The sequence below is a fragment of the Crotalus tigris genome, unplaced genomic scaffold (genome assembly GCF_016545835.1).
Source record: "Crotalus tigris isolate CLP2741 ecotype Arizona unplaced genomic scaffold, ASM1654583v1 scf7180000018371.15429387391:27106975, whole genome shotgun sequence".
In the NCBI taxonomy this organism is placed as follows: Eukaryota; Metazoa; Chordata; class Lepidosauria; order Squamata; family Viperidae; genus Crotalus; species Crotalus tigris.
Window position 1 is genome coordinate 9,985,626 of NW_024096970.1, and position 22,478 is coordinate 10,008,103.

General features: G+C 36.6%; 1 protein-coding gene across 1 annotated transcript in view; it reads right to left on the reverse strand.

Moving 5' to 3' along the window:
• The window catches only part of TOP1 (DNA topoisomerase I), a 77,182-nt gene that overhangs the window by 24,319 nt on the left and 30,385 nt on the right, over positions 1-22,478 (reverse strand). Inside the window, exons 3-11 of the mRNA XM_039351364.1 lie at positions 19,824-19,920; positions 16,266-16,401; positions 14,095-14,150; positions 13,276-13,353; positions 12,620-12,695; positions 11,254-11,351; positions 6,190-6,305; positions 1,099-1,220; positions 307-429 (exon numbers count right to left, since the gene is read on the reverse strand). Coding sequence (XP_039207298.1) covers positions 307-429; positions 1,099-1,220; positions 6,190-6,305; positions 11,254-11,351; positions 12,620-12,695; positions 13,276-13,353; positions 14,095-14,150; positions 16,266-16,401; positions 19,824-19,920 — 902 coding nt within the window. The remainder of the gene's footprint in view (positions 1-306; positions 430-1,098; positions 1,221-6,189; positions 6,306-11,253; positions 11,352-12,619; positions 12,696-13,275; positions 13,354-14,094; positions 14,151-16,265; positions 16,402-19,823; positions 19,921-22,478) is intronic.

Consider the following 22,478-nt stretch of genomic DNA (forward strand, 5'->3'; position numbering starts at 1 on the left):
AAGGCATAAGCAATGTAATGTCTTCTGATCCAAAACAAATCACAAGACCAATGTGTACAAAATCCTTTGGGACCATAATTACCATCTATTTCTTAAACAAGATCTGTGAATCTAGGAGGACCCCTAAATTGTGCATGATTTCTGACTGGTGTAATGCAGCCCCACTAAGAACTAAGTATAATGCAAATAAAGATATTTGTAAAATCTGATATACTGAGAACATGCAATGTAGCTGGAGAACATTCCAATTATGACTTCTATTTTTCAAGGGTAACATTTTTAGAGCCTAATCCTAAATAAAGATACCTGCTTTTCATCCTTGGTCATTTGCTTTCTAGCTTCTGTTTGGGCCTTGAAATACTGACTCATGTGATCAAAGTCACATTTGCTGAGGCTGGTGATAATTCCCTTTTCTTCTGGAGTCATTTCCTGCAAGAAGAAAAACAGAATAAAGTATTATTAGTTAAATGAGATAAATAAAATAAATGAACATAGTTGTTTATTATATTTATATCCTGTCTTTCCTCCAGGAGCTAGGCTTTGACTTGAATGTCAAAGTAGAAGTAGGCATATAGTACAAAAATCAGCATCTCTTCGGACATTTCTAGTAATCATGTTAATTTTAATAGCAAAGACTTTTTAAGAAAGCTAACAAGAAACAATGTTGCTGTTAGTAACAAGCACCTAGCTTCCTTCTAAATTGAACTACACTACTAAAAGGCATGAGAAAGCAGTGTTTTAGCTTTTATAAATTTAGGTTTTATAATCATATAAATGAAACTGGATTCCATGCTTTAAGGTTCTATTAGAGCAGAATTCCCCAACCTTTCCGGCTTTGTGGACTGGGGGGGGGGGGAAGGAGATGGTTCTGCATGAATGGAGTACGTGCACATGCCCACTGCTCGCAGAAGTGCGTATATGCATGTGCGCATACTCGCCCACCACTTCCATGGCCTGGTTCCAAACGGTTCAAGGACTGCAGCAAAGGGGTTGGGGACCCCTGCATTAGAGAGAAGTTTTCATCTACCAAGACAGAGATTATGTAAATGTTCATATTTTTAAAAGGTGAAGAAGCCCACCACAAACTATTTTCCATACCTTTCTCCAGTCTTTAAAGAAGTTTTTCCTGAAGATATCCTTTGTAGTATACTCATGATCAAGCATTTTTGCAAAGAAAGTTGCAACCTCTTCTGCTTTAGGACTGAGTTTCATGACTTTACCTGAACAAAGAAAACTATGCATGAAATAACAACATTCTACAGATATTCAACCTTCCAGCTACTCTTGGAAAAGATCCAGAGACACACTTAGCAGCAGATATACAGTGCAAGCCAGAATAACAACCCTACAAACAAGCTATTTTGTTTCAAAGGAAAATGACAAATGTCTTGAGTTTTATTCCCAATTCTATAATGGACGGTGTGACCTCAGAATGGGCCACTAGATAGACAAATCCAGCTGAGAAGCAGAAAAAACATCTTGTGAGGTGATCTGGGATTGATTTGAAGTGTACAGAATTCTTTGGGAGATTAGATGCATCACTGCCCCACTGGCCAGGTGAAAGCCAGCAAGTGGCACTGGAGATGTTGAAAGTAGTAGTTAATGCATTCTTGGAAACGGGGTTGATTCTACTGGCCATGAAAGAGAAGCCGTCCCTTGACCAAGCTGAACTAGATAATTATTGATCTTCAACCCCCCCCCCCCACTTTTTTTTTTAAAGAGGGGCTGTTGAGAAGATAACTGTAATGGAAAGTGTGAATGACCTTGGGGAAGAGGAGAAGAGATGCTGCCTAGGAAACAATCAGGTAAGAGAGTCAACCCAGTGGGTTGAGTCAGAGAAAGAAATTTAGGAGGGACCCCGTAACAAATCAAGCAATTAAAAGTGGCAGTGGGAAGTTTGTATTTTCAGATCTGCAAGACTGATGTCAGCTCTCCTAGGTAAACCAGACAAGAGACACAAATAGATGAATTAATTCTACTTTATTGTAAGGCTACATTAACAGAATCTTGCAAGGCTGAAAGTGCAAACTTCCCACCTCCACTCTTAACTGCTTGATACCACTTGTGCTCTTGGTTCTTAGTTTTTTTTCTAATTCTTGTTAATTTTGATCTTTTTATATTTATTATAATTGTAAGCATTGTAAGCAGCCCAGTCACTCTGGATAGTGAGATGGGTGTCATATAAATGTAATAATTAAAAAAATAAATAATGAAAGATAACAATTCAAAACATAAGAAAATTTGACTTTTACTATTCTGGATTACCAGAATGCTTTTATTCCAGAAAAAACGTGGAGTAAGAAATGGGCTGCAGATCCATAACTACTTTAGAGCATCACACTGGACCAAGGTTGTGACAAATAGAAGAATATTGGTATTTCTAAATTCCCCAGCGATGGACTGGGGAATTTAGAAGGGCTATCTTCTTCACATTTCAGCAATTTGTTACTGACCCATTTTCCCTTCATTCAAGAATATAATAGAAGCTCAACATGAAATCACAGATATGTGGAAAGGCAGCTTCTTCCACAGATAAAAGTAAGCAATTGTTGCACTAATACATAGTACATCTGATGTCTCTTTTTCCTACCCAATATGCCTAACACACACTCAGGCTGCATAATTTGTCAGCATTCCACAGCACAGCAAAGCAAAACAAATACTTTAGGTCATTTTAAAATATGTGATTCTTGAGAAATCCAGTGACAAGTATAGTACTTCTACTTGTGTAATTAAGACACAGGGAAAAAGCAAACATTACATCCTTTTGGGTATGTTTGGCAGGAGGAAGGAAGAATTTCCTGTTTTAAGAACATTAGTCATACTAGGGGAAGCAGCTGAGAGTTTTCACACGTTTGATCAAAATGTCCCACAACCTAAGGTATTTTTCAAATGAATTCAAAGAAGATTTGGTAACATAGCAGCACACATGTTGCTCTCTATTATAAATACTGAACTCTGAAGGACAAAAAGTGATGGTATGTTTTTTTTTTCCAAATATACATAAATACAGTCAGGAAAAAAGGAGGAGTCTTAGTATTTAAAAAGCAAGTGTCCATCCTTTCTGGCTATGTTATAAGCACACAGATATCAGTGTATGGAATATAAGGAAAATGCCAGCTCTGTTTTATTTATTTTCCCAGAAGTCTAAATATAAACATTTAAGAAGAAATAAAGTAACAGGACTAAAAGTATCTCCTTCCATCTCTCCTAAGAATCCTGCAAGGCCAGAAGCAAATGACGCAGTACAATAAAAATCTGTGGTAAAGGCAGAACTTTAACATAAAGGCAGAATTGGACTGTGATAAAACTATGACACACTTGCAAATTCAAGTACTACTTTCTTGTCATTCAATAATCTTATTTATCCGTCCATCAACCTCTATTCAGTATTTTATTTAGACCATCCAATTCCTAAACAACTAAAAGAAAATAACTGACTAGAAAAACAAACGCCAAATCAAACTAAACCAGAGCTCCGTAATTACCCTGCCTTCAGACCTAGGAGAACAATGTTAATTTAAAGTTTAAAAATATTATTTAATATCTCAAAAATAACAAACAAAATTACAATCATTAAAACACATCCATTTTCCTATAATTTAATTTGATCTTTGGTTGGAAAAACATTTCTGCGTGTATAAGAACACTGTATCCAGCTTTCACCTCTGATAACAATATTGAATGTGCATATAGATTAAGAACAGGTCAAAAGCTTTGTCCATGAACTACAACCGGACACAGGTAATACAAAACCTTGCCAATGAAGCAGTTGCAATTTTCAGATTCCCCTTCAGCAATTGAAGGAGAAAGGATTTATAGACCCTAAATTCTCAAATATTGAGGGGGAAAAAGAAGGGAGTAGTTAGTGTATTGGGCAAACAACGCCCTCCTGGATTCAGCATATTCATAGAGATTCATCTAGAAGACCACGATATTGTTCATATACCTCATACAAGGTCTGACCATGTAAATACTTCCAAAAAGGCAACTTACTCCCTCTCAGTTAACATAGAATGCCTATGGAGTCTAAGGAACTCCAATACAAGTTTCCCTTTTTAATAAATTAATTTATTTAGCAGCTTCATCTATATCCCACTTGCAGAAGCAGAACGAGCACACAAACGGGCAGTCTATGTTACTGAACAATCATCTGGAAAAGGCTTTGATAAACATACTATACTAGTATATCTGTCATGGCTCTAGAAATTCATGTTTGCTAGGGCCTACATGCAGAAAGCACAACCCACACTTTAAAACTCCTTTTAAGCATATAAAGAGACAGCAACTGAATGACAATTCTTCAAATCAAATGATAACTTATTAAAAATAACCATCTTGGTGATATCTTTTTATCAGTCTAAATGTCACCTATAGATTAAACCAAGTATAATTTGAAAAAAAACCTTGCACTTTAATAGTTAATAAAATATTTATTTATTGGATTTATTTGTCACCCATCTCATAGCAAACAACTCAGGGCGGCTTCCAGCATTAAAACATTAAAATCCTAACAGATAAAATATATTTAAAAGAATAAAAATAGAAATCAAAGTAAAATAGAGTTAGAAGATGGGGAAGGAGGAAGGTTGTATGGGGGAGGGGGAAGAGGTGGGATTACCTCTTAATTCAACAATCACCTCCAATGTGATTGGAACTGGGAGCTTTATAGTGCAACAAGAGCATACTATACACTGTAATGTAGCCATAACAGAAAGTAATGATTAAAAACAGCTAAAAGAATTACTAAAATGCTGATGTAGTAGCAATGTATGTTAGAAGCTACAATAAAAAGGATTTGATGAAGTAAATGGAAAATACAGAAAAAGCAAAAGACATTTGACTACTTCTTTCCTCTCTACCCACAATAACGTGATATATAAATTAACAATAGCAATAGCATTTAGGCTTATATACTGCCTTATAGTGCTTTACAGCAGGGCTTTTCAACCTTTTCACCGATTGTACCACTTTTAGGATATGGCAATATTTGAGTACCACCCATCGCCTAGCAAGGTGTCAAAACCTTGATGACCAAAAATTGGTGGATTCTCCATCCATCATGCTGGAGAAAGTGATAAAGTACAGGTAGTCCTCAACTTACAACAGTTCACTTAGTGACTGTTTAAAGTTACAATGGCACTGAAAAAGTGACTTATGACCATTTTTCACATTTATGACCATTGCAGCATCCCCAGGGTCATGTGATTTACATTTTCATGCTTGGCAACTGATTCATATTTATGATGGTTGCAGTGTCCCGGGGTCATGTGATTCCCCTTTTGCAACCTTCTGACAAACAAAGTCAATGGGGAAATCAGATTCACTTAACAACCATGTTACTAATTTAACAACTGCAGTGATTCATTTAACAAATGTGGCAAGAAAAGTTGTAAAATGGGGCAAATCTCATTTAACAAATTTCTCACCCCTTCTCCTTTTATATCCTCTCCCCTCTCCCCCTCCTTTTATATCCTCTCCTCCCCCCCCCTCCTTATACTCTTATGTTAGGAGTTTTAAACTTGATTTCATTGAGGGCCATATCAGCATTGTGGTTGCTGTCGGGGGGGGGGGGCTGTGTGGCCAGCTCTATGTCACTCAGGTCGGGGATCTGGGGGTTAGGCTCCTTCCCTCCCTCTTTCTCATTCGCATCTCCTTCCTTCTCTTCTCCCTTTCTCCTCACAGCTTCTCTCACAAAAAGCCTTTTCTTTTTCTCAAGCACACTCCCTCCAAAATTCTTCGCATTCTCATGCACACATCCCTCCAAAATCTTTCCCATTCTCATGCATATGCCTCTCCAAAATCCTCCCCATTCTCACATGCACGTCCCTCCAAAAGCCTTTCCCCTCTTTCTCTCTCACTTCTCTGACAAAAGCCCTTTCTCTTCTGACTCTTTGGCTCATTCCCTCCCCCACTACTCTTGGCTGGGCTGGCACCACCTGCTAGTTGCCAATGCCCCACCAGTGGTATGCATACCACCGATTGAAAAGCCCTGCTTTACAGCACTCTTTGGGCAGTTTACAATGCAGAAGCATTATTTTGCATATTGCCCCCAACAACCTGGGTCTTCATTTTACCGACCAGCAAAACTATTACCATTTCTGAAAACTCATAGCTTATCCAGTCTTTAGGATGCTGTAAACAGATATTAATTCTGCTCTTCTATAAAACGCCAGTTTTATAACTTACCATCATAGTAGAATTTGACATTTTCAGGCATCGGTTCGTATGGCGGAGCAAACACAGGACCTTTGTGCTCCAAGAATTTCCATTTAATACCTTCAGGATAACGTTCTTCTTCCCACCTTTAAAACAGAGGAAGAGGTGAAATAAGGCTAGCATCCATTCAGCTACTGCACATAAATCCAGAATCTACAAAGCAGTATCACAGCATTCTATCTGAATGTCTAAATTAGTCAATCAAAGAGTATTTCATTGTTCTGATGCGCCTAAAAACATCTCTATATTTATTAATATTAATAATGTTAATGCTTTTCATTTAATTTCTGGACTTCCTTTTATGTCACATCATTAACTTTTTTTCTGTACAAATGTTAGAATTACTTATAGTCAGGGTATTCTCTAAAATAAAGAACTTCAAAAATAATAGGCAATAAATCAATGCTCTCTACTATACAAAGGTACAAAACAGGTAAATGAGGATAACAGAACAAAGCTGAATTCATTCTTGCTAATAGAGTACTAAGTTATATAAAATAGTACTTAAAACTTATAAACCTATTAGTAACATATAATTCATAAAATCCATATTAATATAAATTTAATATATTTCTGTATTAAAATGCGAAGTTAAAATATCATCCAATGAAACTGAAAATGACTATAAATTACCATTTTTGAAAAGTATATAAAATAATGTACGTGTGTTTGTGTGTGTGTGTAAACAGTTACATGCTTTGAAATGCCTGACCAAGGAATTTCAACACCAAAACCAAGTTTCTGAGTTTATATGCCAAGAATGAAACTGAGAATCAATTTTTGGATCACATTAGAACAGGTTGTATAAAAGTAATGCACTAATTTTTAAAAATGGGCCTTATCAGAGTTCTATTAATAAACAATTTATCTAGAACCAGCATCTATTCAACGGGACCCCAGTATAATTTCAGAATATCTTATATATGTGAATGCCTTCACCTAGGCCAGGGGTAGGGAACCTTGGCTCTTTTATGACTTGTGGATTTCAATATCCAGAATTCCTGAACCAGCCATGCTGACCTAGGCTATAGGAAGCTCTAATGTTGCACAAGTGTATATTCAGATGTCTCTTGTCTCGTGGTTTATTACAGAAACAGATTCCAAAGATCATTTAAAATGTTAATAATAACAATCTGTTATGCAAAACATGAAGCAGAGAAATACATTTTGGGTTGGTGGTTTTATTTTTTTTGTTTGTTTTTGGCCCACTGAAATAAATAGTATGTAAAGGTCTGTATTTTCGGCAGAGATCATGATGTGCAAGCCAGGAGATGCATTTCTTTAAAATTCTTTTATCTGGAGCTGTTGGAGCAAGCAGCACTATTGACATCAGTGAAGTAGGTGGGAATAGAAAGTCTCGGGTGTTTTTGACTTGGTGAGAGGTTAATTTTTCATTGGATGTGATGCTAGAAAGAATTTTTTTACCCTCTTGTCTTCCCATCTCTCTTCCCTCCTCACAAAAAAGGTAGAAAATATCCTGTCATTTCTCAGTGGTTTGCCATTGGAATTTGGTGACATATTTTAGAGGCACTGAGCATTTTGCTTGCAAAAAGCATATTATGTGAAATAGCCCAAAGTGTGTTGATGTAACTAGGAAGATAATTACTGCTTGAGCATTTCAGTAAAGGTTGGCCAGTATAGGATAGCAGTTATGATACAGGATAAGATAATGGTCACAAAACTTAAGAAAAATACCACAGCTTTTGAAAGGTAAACAAAGAGATACCGCTTAGATTATTTCTCATCCATAAATGTATATATTCCAAGCAACTATTAAACACAATGGCTATATATTAGCTTAAGACAGAAGCAAAAACAACCAGTACAAAACATATGCATAAGACTGCATCTCAAAAAACAGCAATAAAATGGAATGGACAATAAACAAGGCAACAAAGACTGCTTTCCTTATTAGTCCACAGTAATGAACCAGGGGTCTGTTCCGTTTAAGACAGAACCACAACAATTGTGATTGATCAGTTCTTTATGCTTCCTTCCCTCTTTATAGTCAAACAATAACATTCTAGACATACCAATACTAGCAATAGCAATAGCACTTAGACTTTTAAACAGCATCACAGTGCTTTATATCCCTCTCTAAGCTGTTTACAGACTCAACACATTGGCCTCAACAATCTGGGTCCTCATTTTATCGACCTCAGAAGGATGAAAGGCCGAGTCAACCTTGAGTCCTTGAGAATCAAACTGCTGGCAGTCAGCAGAAGTAGCCTGCAGTACTACATTCTAATCACTGCGCCACCACAGCTCTGGAAGCTAAACACAATCTAGCTCCCAGAACTGAAAATGGAAGCATATCTTTAAAGTTCACCAAGTTACACAACAGTGTGTTGTGAGTGTGAAGTGAAGAACTACAAGATATGTGAAAACAAGGAATGAATATAATGCCAATATATTCTTGAGTTACTCTTATTTAAATAATAATAAAAAATTTGCACTGAAAATTAAACCAATAGTTTTATATTCTAAAGTATGCTTAAATAATTTCTTAAAAGTTATCACTTGTTTATCATTTGATATTCTCATTGGGGAATTTTATTTCTAAACACAAAGCTGGTTAGCTGAAACAATAACAAAAGTTATTTTGTAATAGAAAATAAAAATGAAAAAGAAAAAATATACATCAAAGTATTCAGTATATAAAAAGGGTGATATGCAAATATAGTTTATTTAATCAGAAGCATTCTTAACCAACTCATGCTTAGTTTCTAAATAGTTCTGTTATAGTTAGGGGTGGGGTTGGTTGTGTTATTTTAAAGGCTAAAATTTTGAGTTCAAAAATGCAATAAAGGGATTTCATAAAATAATGGGGAATGACACACTGATTTCCTCTCACCGAGAGAGCTTCTAGTTCTCCAAATTTCGTAAATAGCACTGAGACTAATAACAGGCTCCTTAGAGAAGGCCATTAATAAGTTCATAGCCTTAAAGACGAAAAACAAATCAGATGAAAGGAAGAAAGAGGGTGAAAGGGAGGCGGAATAGCTTTGCACCTTCAAAAGACAGAGAAAGAGACAGGGAGGGAGAAAATGATGATGTTGTGAGTTATCAAGATATTGCTCTTGACCCCAAAAACTCACTGTACATATTAGGACAAGGACACCATTTTTTTTTTTAATCAGGCTATAGCCACTTGAATCCTAGCTCAGCCACCTGGCCAATAATTCTCTCCCATGTTCCTGAGAAAGTTCCCTGTATATCTGATGGCGTATTTATTTGGTTACTTTATACTGGTAAAGAGTTACTTTTTTGTATTCTCTACCTGAAATGATTAGAGTAAGCTGTTGAGCCTTTTACAGTAAGAATAAAATCACTTGCATAAAATTGCCACTCTCACAACATCACATAAAAAGCACCAATACTTTCCCCTTCTATCAACTGGGATTATAGGTTGGACCAATTTCTGTAACTTCTTCCTGTGCTCCTCTCTCTCTTCTGGTCTACAAACCATTATTTCTGTTCTTCTCTATGTCTTTTTGCTTCTTCTGACTAGCAAATTCTTTCTTTGCTGTGCCATGCAAAAAAAATTTCTAATCTATCCCCTTTTCTAGTATTACTGAGCTTATAGCTTGAGAAATAACTATAGGTTATCTTCTGTGGGCATTTTTAAAATCAACTCCAGGCTCTTTTCTTTCTTATTGGCTGCAAGATGGGTTTGACTATGCCATGCCTCCTTTTGTTGTTACTCCACTGACAAATTTATTTGCAAAAGAAGCATTTGTGGCCTTAATTCTGGTGGTAAGGTCCTTTAGATTTCAGCAGGATTCCTCTTTTTTTCCTTCTGTCCTTGTACTTTTTTTTTTATTTCCAAGAATCTGCCATTTATTTCTTTAACCCTATTTCTACTAAAATTTTGTCATGTATTCTTAGGACTTATCAGATAAGATGCAGCACTCAATGATCCCTTGTGAACCAGTGAATTTTTTTTTATTTGTATCATATTAAGGATAGTATATCAGTTTCTCTAAAAAGGAGTTTTTCAGAAAGATAATTATGCTTTTTTTAAAAAAAACAACAACCATCTTTGGGGATCAAGTATGATAGGTTATATATACCTCAGTATGAAAAATATGAAAATATCTCAAAGAGCAAACTGGTTGTCATTGACAGGGAAAATAGAATGAATTACTGCAAATTATGCATGAATTGTGAAAACTGTGTGTATCCTGATGAAATTTTTACTAAAGATAAATTGATTGAGAAATGATACAATAAGCAAATACTAGTGAAAAGACAGATCTTTTAATTTATTAAATTTTTTGCCACCCATCTCAAGTGAGAAGATTAGGCAGGGCGAGGGGACTAGCTAGGTAGTACATTGCATCTTATGAGTAAAGTAAAGATACCTAGGAGTAACCTGAGTGCAGACAAACTGGACTTTAACAATGTTCTTTAAAACAAACATGGGTTGCCAGGATAGAAACGTAAGGTGAATGGTGATGGTATAAAAGAAAGTTAGCTATATTTCCTTTCCTTTTTCTAGTCTCCTACTGTTTATTTTATTGGTTTATTATTTCCTACTTCTTTTCTATGCTATGTATAATATTGCTTAACATGAAAGAAAGAAAATTACACAATGGACATATATATATATATATATATATATATATATATATATATATATATATATATATATATATATATATATAGATATGTTTTCTGAGGTTTTCGCGGGTGTTTGTATGTAGGTCTTTGGTTGTTCGGGTTTTCTCCCGCGTAAAATTGGAAGTGTCTTGGCGACGTTGAACGAGTCCATTCGTCATCTTCAGGGCTTTTCTTTAGTGCTTTCAGCTTCGTGACTGCTCGAAGGAACGAAGCTGAAAGCACCAGCCTGAGATGACCCCCGAATTGGGACTTCGTCGAAACGTCGCCAAGACACTTCCAATTTTACGTGGGAGAAAACCCGAACAACCAAAGACCTACATATATATATATATATATATATATATATACACACACACACACACACACACACACACACACACACACACACACACAAATGTATGTAGGTGTTACCATTTCCATTTTTGTTCCTCTTCTTTTTTTGTTTTTTTCTTTTTCATATCTCCTGGGGGCTTCTTATCTTTGCTCTTTATTTTCTTCGGTTTGCTCTCCTAAAAACAGATAAATGAAAACGTACCATGGTAACACAAGATTCTTTTATATTTTAAAATTTAGCGTAAAATGAGATCCATTTGAAATATTCTTAATAGAAAAGGAGGTTTAACATACAAGTATTTTAGTGGCTTTATACACTGGGGCTACAAGAACGTTTTATCAAAGTTAATATATCAAGGTTATTATGAATAACTATTTTTAAGTGAGATATAATAGGTCTGAGCAACATTATCAACACTGCTCAATTTAAAATTTGATTTTCTTTTAAACCTTATATAATGCTACATGTATAAACAAAAGAGAAAGTATATTTTCAAGTAAATATGCTATATTCATATTGCAACATCTACAAATTTGTTTAATTACCTCCATAGTTCAGGCTAAAGGTACTGTGTTTCCCCCAAAATAAGACCCACACCGAAAATAAGCCCTAGCCTGATTTTTGGGGGTGGGCCTAATATATGCCCTACCCTAAAAATAAGTCCGGGAGGTGTGGCCAGCACAAGTGGCAGCGAGTGTGCAGGGGCCGATGGTGTCTAGCGCAGCACAGGTAAGTTCCAAGCGCAGAGACAGAGGTGTATGTGTGTAGGGGCGGGGGGGAGACAGGCAATCTGAATGTGCCCTTTTCGCCCAGAGGGAGACTGGAAGCTTCGTCTGCTTGCGAATGGCATGTTTAGAAACCAAGCGATTTGCTCCGTCTCCAAGCACCCCATTTGCAAGCAGACAAAGCTTCCAGTCTCTCTCTGGGCAAAAAGTGTTGGGATGCCTATGTGGCTTTTGGAAACTGAGTGAAATGATGGAGACTGGAAGTTCTGTCGGCTTGCAAATGGGGCGCTTGGAGACAGTGAATTGCAGTCTCTGGGCGAAAAGTGTTTGGGTGCCTGTGATGCACCTCCACCCCCCTCCCCTACCTGCCTCGCCTGATGGCAGTGGCATGGCATGGTGCGCCGCATGGCCTCCTGTCGTCAGCGGCTGCAAAAGTGAGCAGGCAGCCACACAGGCTCCTGTTGGATGGGGTTGTTGGTGCCGCAGCCGCGAAAGCAGGTGTTGGGAAAAAAAATAAGACATCCCCCGAAAATAAGATCTACTGCCTCTTTTGGAGACAAAAACAGTTTATAATAAGACCGGGTCTTATTTTCGAGGAAATAGAGTAGGATTCTTACTATATATATTGGACAACATTTAAAGCTATGTCAGGATCAATACTGATCCACTGTCATAAATTGTTGGCAGTCCATAAGATAAAATAAAATGTAAAAAATACCTCTTCATCTTCCTGTTTTCGTTTTTTTGATTTTTTTACATCTTCGGTTTTAATCTTCTTAGGTTTGTAGTCAATACTGAAATTGCAAAATAATTGCAAATAATTCATTTCTTTTTAGCCCCATCAGTTCTATTTGAATATTAGTGCTTGAAAAAATTACCCTGCCTCCATTTCAAAAGGTTACTTTTTTGTCTGTCTGTCCGTCCAATCATCCATCTATCTTCCTTCAATTTGTATGGCTGTCCATCTCAGCAAACAACTCTGAGAAGTAAACATTCTTAAAATAAGGTTGTCATTAAACTGTTGGTTTAATAATTGGTTGCTTTAGAAGCCTTTTCCAAGACTATAGAAATTATCCCAGCATCTGACAATAAATATGAATTATCTATCTATGCTACATCTGTGAAACAGCATACATTTAATGCTTTAGTGCTTGATTCAGCCTACTGCCCCTTATATTGATCAACTTTATTCTAGAGAACCTCTGCAAAATAATATAATCATGCCATCAACTGGAAAACATTCTGATGTACTCTGAATTGTAGATTCTATACACCAGATATAAATTTGTGTTCTGATCTTATCAAAAGAGATATAGCTAATCAACTCAGTGATGAAGGCTCAGAACTGGAAAGACAACTGAATTTAACACTCACTCATCATCCTCTCGGGGTCTCTTGTAATCTTCTTTATAATAGCCATCATCATCTATTTCTTCCTTTATACGTAGTGGACTATATGATGAAGGAATATACATATTTATTAAAAAAAAATCAGTTAAAACATCAAGAATTCACTCATTATCATTGCATTCTTATCTACTCTGGAATGAAGTACTTGCAATATTCAGTGTTAAAATAGAAACAAATTCCTGCAAGAATTTCATGACAAAGAGCAAGAGAATAAAACTCCTCAACAATAAAACATAAGCCTCTGAGCATAAGCAAAAAGTTTTCCCGTCAGTTATATCTAGGGCACGGTGCTCATCTCTGTTTCTTGGCTGAGGGAGTCGGTGTTGTCCGAAGACAATTTCCATGGTCATGTGGCCAGCATGGCTATACACCAAAGGTTCACAGAAGGCTGTTACCTTCCTACCAAAACAGTACGTATTAATCCACTTGCATGCTTTCAAACTGTTAGGTGGGCAGGAGCTGAGGCAAGTAATGGGAGCTCACCCTGTTTCACAGAGTTCAAGTAATCTGATACACCATTTCAATATTTTAGGTTTTTTAGAACAAGTCCTTTTATTGGCTCTCTGCCATCTTTCAGCTTTCTCATGCCCTGATTCAGGATATAATAGGATAGATCTAATTTAGCATACTAGTAGGGATGTGCATGTTACCTGATGTGAAAGAAACACTGTGCTAATTTGCAGATAATACAGACCAGGACTACTTATTGAAACTTATTTCATTCTTTTCAGACAAGAACAAAAATTCAGAAAGCATGTTCGTGCAAAGTCATCACTTGCCTACCTGGAGAAGCCATTTTCCTTTTCTTTCTTTATTTTCATTTCACCAGATGATTTACTCTAAAAGACATAAGTGAGAACTGGGTCATTACGATTTTTAAAAATGACATTAGATTTTCTCCCCATGGGACTGACAAAAGACTTTGCACCAGAAGCTTTTGTGCAGAGAAACTTTTCAGTCTGTGAGACTAATCTCAAACATTGCATCTTTTCTATTTTCTTCTTCTAACAATGGCATTTATTCTTACAAACTTAAGATAGTCAAATACAATGTAAAAGCTTGTTTTTAATTTTAAATGTCTTAAATTTGTGACAATAAAACACATTTTTACAATGTTCTAAGCTTACTAAATTTTGGGAGAAAGTAGTGATGACATTAATTTTCAGACAAAAATATTCTGTTGAACTACATATGTAGCACTTGGAATTTGATAATTGGATATTTGGATTCTCCATGCCCTTACTATGGCTAAATGATAGACATTGCAGTATTGGAAAAGTAGATGTTCGGCTCCTTTCACTTAATGGATTGAATATCTAATTGCACTTGCCAGTTATCAGCAGATCGCCTATTGACATAGACTTTCTATGGAGAAATGTAATGAAATATAGGGCTTATTTATATAAAATGCAGCACATAAAATAAGCATGATAATTATATGAATGCATTAGAAATACAGATGTATTTGAATAATCACATTAAATAAGTATAAGAATTGTATTTTAAAATTATATATTTCTTTTTTATTCTATTGCAGGGCTTTTCAACCAGTGGTACGGGTACCACCTGTGGTACATTGGCACCTGGCAGGTGGTACGCAACCATGCTAGAAAAGTGGTAGCGGGGGAGGGTAATGAGCTGAACTGGTGGCAGCACCACACAAGCCTGAGCGAGAGATGGCTGGAGCTGCAGGGCTGTCAGGGCTCAGTGGAAGCCCCAGAATCAGCACTTCTTTGGGGGTGTCAGGGCTCAGCGGAAGCCCCAGGATCAGCGCCAGGCTCCAGCTGGAGCTCGGTGCTGATCCTGGCACTTCTGCTGAGCCCAGAAGAAGCACCAGGATCAGCTGGAATGTTGCAGCATCTCTAGGGTCTTGTGATTTACATTCAGATGCTTGGCAACTGATTCATATTTATGACGGCCACAGTGTCCCAGGGTCATATGAAGTGACCAAAACCTGCTGTAACCACCCAGCAGACAGGGGAAATAAAAACCAAACACCCCCCCCCTTGCCAACAGAAATGCTCACAACAATGAAAACCTCGGACAGGAGAAAGAGCGCCACCAGGTGGGCAGGCATCTTGCTCAGCTGTGGCTTGTAACTTTGAACAGTCACTAAGCGAACTGTTGCAAGTCAAGGACTACCTGTACTTTATCACTTTTTTCCTTTTTTTTTGTGGTCATCAGGTTTTTGACACCTTGCTAGGAGACTTGTGGTATTCGGATATTGCCATATTCTAAAAGTGGTACAATGGGTGAAAAGGTTGAAAAGCTCTGTTCTATTGTGTCACCTTTTTAAAAGGTACTTTCTATGTATTTCTTTTCTTTGACAATATATGCATTTTTATTATAATTATCTTTGTACCCTTTTGAACCTTTTTCAACATTTTAAACAAACAAAACATTCAAATACAATGAAGTTGTACACAATTTGTAACTTCATTTTATCCTCAGAACCTTAACTTTTTCTTGGTATCAAGAGCTGCAGATCAGATAACTTAGAACAGTGGTGGCGAACCTATGGCACGGGTGCCAGAGGCAGCTCTCAGAGCCCTCTCTGTGGGCATGCGCGTCGTCGCCCCAGTCCTAGGCCTTCAGCTGGGTTTTATAAAACCTTTTTGCTTTAGGCCTCCGCCTCCGTGTACAAAAAAAAAATGGTTCAATCAATCAGTCAATTTCAACTTCTTGGGGGGAAACAAAAGATCTTGCAAAGTTGGAATTGACTGATTGAACTTTTTAGTCCCACCCAGTCTGCTGTTACCACTGCGGCCATGTCCATCCAATGGGCCACACCCACCCGGCACCCGACGATGCATAAGTGGGTTTTGGGTTGCAGTTTGGGCACTCAGTCTCTAAAAGGTTCGCCATCACTGACTTAGAACATGAAAGCAGAGAGTGGCTTTATCCCTAATAAAAGCACAACCTTAAGGAGTAATATCTCCATCATAGTACTGTACCTTTTCTTCCTTTCGCTTCTCCTTCTCTCTATCTTTGTGTTTGTCTTTGTGTTTGTCATGTTTTTCTGAATTACCATCTTTATGTTTGGTTTTCTCCTTCTCTTTGTGTTTCTTCTCTGAAAACTCTTTGTGTTCACTGTAAGATTTAAGAATATTTTCAGTCAGAGAAGAGGCAACTGGAAAAAAAGTCACATTATCAGCATCCAAATAGACTTATCAGCATCTAAAGCAGTGGTTCTCAACCTGTGGGTCGGGACCCCATTTGGGGTCGAATGACCATTTCACGGGGGTCGCCAAACAACGCAGTCCACCATTTTTTCCCCCTTTTCCTTAGCTGTGCTACTCCCTTTTATTCTATTGGCTTTTGGAAGCCAATAGGAATTGTCCAGGCTGTCTCTGCCCTTGCTGAGCCCGCCAAAAGTCCCAGTCTGCAAATGGTGCTGCACCAGTTGAGTAGTCCTCGACGTACGACCAGTTGAGTAGTCCTCAACTACTGGTTGGGGGTCGCGGCATTGAAAAGGTTGAGAACCACTGATCTAAAGTTAAGCTTTCAAAAATTTATTGCAATGATTGTATCGATAGAGGAAGGAATACTAGTTATCATTAACTTAAACTTTCTATTTCTTTTCTAGCAACAGTAAAGGCAGTCTGCTTAAGAGAAATCAATAAAATTCACAAGTAACTGCATTCCTCTGACACAATTGCAGGCCTATGTGTGATTTGCTCAATGTAAACCAATTCAAATGATCTTAAATACATCACTAACTTGATTCTCAATGGTGCTATCCCAGCTCAGTGAGGACCATGTAAACTTAAAGAAAACAATACAAATATGCATGTATGACTCGGTTTCTTTAAATTACTCAATACTTTCTCTTTAAAGAAAAGAAAAAGAGGCACAAACATTTCAGCAACACATCTTTATTTGTCTAATTATTCTCCAGGGAAACCCAGAAAATCTGTGCAGAGGGAGTAAAGGTGTCCCAGTCTTTTCTCCAGAGGAATTCTCTCAACAATTATTTTACTGAGCGTTCCCCCCCCCCCCAAAAAAAGAATTTCCCACTAATTTTTAAAGATACTTAGATGCTACTTGAACCCTGCTGATTCTTTTAGGATACTTTATACTTCTGCAGCTTTTCATTTTCCCTTTTATTATCTTCATACATAATTTTAGCAGCAGCAATACATCATGTTCAATATGTACAAAATTATGCTTATGGAGAAGACAAACTAAGAAAAACCTAATAAGTGACATTTCAATTCGTACTTAAACTGACTATGCTTTCCAAGCCATAGAAATATAATGGTTGAATTAAGATCCAGAAAAGGCCAAGTCTAAACTCTTCTAGGATAGCCTGCCCAAAAGTAAGTTTCACAGAACAGAAAAAAATGATGTATAATGTTCAGCTGTTATCAGTCATTTATATTATGACCACATAAAGAAAGCAGAAACATCATAAGCACAAAGACAAACTTGTATTTTAAAAAGATTACCTCCTTTTGAGTTATCCCCTTTTAAAACTGTGATTAGCCTGACTCCAACAAATATTCAAAGCTAAAGCTAAACAAGCAAGTATTCTGAACATTTTCATATATTTATCCTTTAACAAAAATCTACCCCCCCACCTGGTAATTTATAAATGGACATATAGTTATTCACTTATTGTACAATTATAATCAAAAGAAACCAATATTTTCCAGTGAGTTTTATCTCATCATAAAACAATGTTATCCAACGAAATATTTAAAACAGGAAAATACTTCAAATCTGCAGTTTTTGCCTGTGTGAGTAACACAGGTCTTTGAGCGAGTCTTGACTCTTGATGACTGCCTGGGAAAGTCCCTGCAGTTTTCCTAGCAAGATTTTCAGAAATAGTTTGCCATTATCCTCTTCCTAGGGCTGAGAATGAATGACTGGCTCAATGTCACCCTGCTGGCTCCATGCCAAAGGCAGAATTAAAACCAACAATCTCCCTTTGTATGTTTTGAAATTTCTTTTTACCCAATCTTAGATTTGTGATCTTAAAATTAAAAAACAACAATATGTGAATGAAGAGAAACAAAAGCAGCTTTAAATTGTTTTCTATTATTATGAGTACCTGTTCATAATCTTTCAACACAGATCTAATTTTTGTGGCCTTGAACTTAAAGAATGTATGAAAAAGTGGGCTAACAATTTTAATTACAATATACAGATGAATCAATGGGAAGATATGTGGCTAAAAGGGTGAAAGTTACATTGGGATATGATCTCAAAGGGAATTTTTATAAAATGGTATTTTGTTGGTACATGACGGCAGAGAAATTATTTAGAATATAGAAAGGCACTTGAAATATATGTCTTAAAAGTGAACAACATGACGGGACATTTAAGCGTCCTTGGGGGATATATAAAAAAGCTAAAAATATTGGATTCAAATACGTACAGTACAGGAAATTCATGATACGTAAGATACTGAAAGATTAATATTCGATTCAAACCAGAACTTTTCCTTTTATAGTTAACTGTTTTAAAAAAAACATGGAAAACTATTTCAATATATGATTACACCAACATAGTATTATATGCACAAAGATTCACCATGGAGAATGCCTGGTGAAATTGATAGAATTTGCTAACATGGATAATTGACTTCCATGATTAGAACAGAGGTCATCAACCATTTGCACAAATGCTGCAAATGGGGCAATGCTAGCATCTGCAGGACACTCGGGGTGGCTCTAGTGCCGGCGTGATGCTCAGGGCGGGGTGATGCTAGTGCCAGTGGGATGCTCAGAGTTGTGCTAGTGCTGGTGGGATGCTCAGAGCAGCACTAGTGCTGGTATGACGCTTGGGGGCAGCACTAGCATGAGTGTGACCATGCCTTCATAGGGCCCAGTGGCCTTTTAGTTGGCTGCGGCCCACATGTGGGAACCCCTGGATTAGAGAACAGACACCTATATTTCTTGGTAACTGGAAATTCAGTAAGTTTAAACTTTTCTATTTCTATTTTTCTTCATTTTTTTACTTGTACTGTTTGCCTTTTTCTATCATACTTTGTATTAGTATTAGTCTTTATCATCTTTTTAAATTTTTAAAATAAAAAATTATATCAAAATGTATTTTTGTAGCCTTAAAGCTTTTCTATTTCAATATCATTTTATGATGTGACAAGATCAATTATGCGTAACATTTTAAATGGTCAGCATTTTTATGTATAAAAATGTAGCAGTATCACAGATCTATCAAGATGACTTACTTCAAGATATACTGTGTTAATATAAATAATTTTATAGAACATGTAATTATTTTATGCTCCCCAAGGCTATCTATAAGATCAAGTATAACCTGCCTACCAACAGGGGTCTTATCAGGTTAAATCAACCCAAAAGAATCAAACCCTTTAGAATAATCAGAACATTAATAAAATATGAACTAAATTTTTCAACTGTTAAACTGTCCAAATTCATCTATGTAATAACAACCAGATTAAAATAATCTAGAGACTATAAAAATTTATTCAAGATTTTGAAAACTTAGATTTTGCAAGCTCAGATCATAAAAGTACCTGGCCTTACCTGTTACTATACTTGGATTTTTCTTTGTCTTTATCCTTCTTGTGCTCTTTGTGTCGATGTTCTCTGTCTTTGTGTTTATCTTTATGTTTGTGCGAATCTGTGGACAGAACAGCAAAGAAAGGAATTAAGTAAAACAGGGAAATAAAGCAGTTGTCCAAATTGTACAATGCTACTAATTATACATTGGTACCCCAGGCTGTGAGACACATGCTATCAATGTTCTGTCTTGGTGGCTAGGCATTGTAAGGGTCTTCATGGGAGAAAAAGTAACTTTATACAAAAGCAACACAGAAGTGCTATTTGCCCTGTGATAGAGCAGGTTTACAATTTGGAAGTCCTTTAGTATTCTTGGCTCCTACCAGGTGGCTAGTGAGAGCCTTTGCCCAGATATGGAATATAATTTATAGCCATACCTGATTCAGGAGGTCCTAGATACAGTAACTCATGTCTTGCAATGTGATTTATGCAAGTGTGCCTTAAAAGACTAGAAATTAAAACTTGTCCAAAATGCAGCACCCCATGTATTAATTGGGAACATGTAATACCAAGGGTCCTGCCCTAGTTCCCAATTCAGTTCTGGGTACAATTTAAAGTATAGCCCTTAATCTATAAAATCCTCCATAGCTTGGCACTTAAGATGTGCCTTGTCCAATCTTCAACTGTGGTAGAACTGTCTCCTTCACTCTGGCTATACTTGGTAGTGCTTAAGTCAGCAATTTTTCTTCCACATAGGGACAAGACGCTGCATCTGGTTTTAAGATTTAAAAACCTACATAGCATGGGACCGGATTATCTGAGGAACTGCTTCTCCTCAATTATATCTTCCTGTCCCACCAGAAATAGTAGAGAAGACAGGCTATGGGTTTCACTGGTTAGAGAGCCACAATAGTGGTCAAAGTATGGAAACCTTTTGGGAAAAGTGTATTTTTGAGGTTTGGTGGCTAATAACACCAGTTTTTGGGGGAGAGTAGCACCATAAAATTATATATCTGAATGATTGGAAAAAAATGCAATTATCTTTGTTGGGGAGAATTGCTGCGGTTAAAATGAATGTTTTGCCAAAGTTTCTTTTTTTATTTCAAATGATACCTATTTTAAAGAAAGAGGTAAATCTAGAAGAATGGCAGAAAGGTATTAATAAATTTATCTGGGCGGGGAAAAAACCAAGAGTAAAACTTAAAATTATACAAGATGTTCGAGAGAAAGGTGGACTCAAGGTACCGAATTTGAAACTGTATTATGATGCGGTGGTTTTAACACTGATTAGTGATTGGATTAATCTAACAAATGTAAATATACTCCTTTTGGAGGGATGGGATTTATTATATGGATGGCATGCCTATAATAAAAAGGTGGATAGGGTTTTTAAGTCTCATATTTTAAGAATTTCTTTATTGCGAATTTGGAAGAAATATTACAGAACCCTCACAACCTTGGCTGTACCATCAGCCCTGGGGATTGGAGAATTATTAAATCTGTTATTATTAATATCCCGTTGTCCAATATTTTTTAGATTTTTAAAACAATCTCTTTAATGTTTTAAAATAAAGTGTTAGAATTAACAGCATTTTTCTCATTTTGACATTGCAATCACTGTCAAACAGGCTAAACTGAAATTCTGATTTTCCCAAAAGTACCACCTGACCTTAATAAAAACTGAACCCTGGTCTCCCATAATCCTGGGGCTAGGAAACAATTATCCTCAGAATCACACTATTCTCTTAGGAATTGCTACCTTATCTACTTTGCATATGCAAACAGGAGGTGGGGGGATATGAAATCCAGCTATGTTACAACCTTGAGCATTGTTCATTCTAGATCCATTTGACTGGTTGATTTTTCCCATGAGTCAAAACACTTAGAGTAGGCATGTCATACTTGCAATGTCACGTGACGTTGCATAATGTATTGTGACTTTTCCCCCATTGCTGGCAATGGGGTGGGCGTGGTTTCAGCATGATGCATCCAGCCTACAAGCCAGCAGGTTGACATGCCTGACTTAGAATAAACTTGTTCGGGAATCTAACTGAATAGCTACACTGGCCACTCAACAGAGTGTGATGATACATGTTGCAAGAGAAGCCTAGATCACTTGGGTTTAGGCTGTAGTAGAAAATTTTCTAACACATTCTTACTTTAGCCATAAGGAAGCACAAAAAAGTACGGGTGTTCAACATGACTTTTTTGTTTTTATTCCTGTAAATGCAGCAAATTTGTTTTCACTAAGCCATGTTACTTTGTTCAGTTTCCTAAATACACTAGCACCTCCACTCCATTCCCATGTCTGAATTAATAAACTAGGAATGTAATTATATAGTAATCTTCACAGCAAAAGATAAAAATCTAGGATTTGTTTTTATTATTGCAATTGAGCTATATAAGACTTACACAGTAAAATGAGGTGCAAGTGGGTAGATATGAAAAGAATAAGCAACCATTTAATTTTTATATTCCATGCTTAGCTACAGGTTACCTAAGATAAGTCTGTAATTAGAAGGTAATTTTATACTTTTTCCAGAGAACAAATCCCAGTAAACCATTAGGATTTAACTTTTCAGTAAACATTTATAGGATTGTGTTGTTAACTGGAGAGCAATGAGATACATACATACATACATACATACATACATACGTGTTCTTAAGAATACTAAAAAT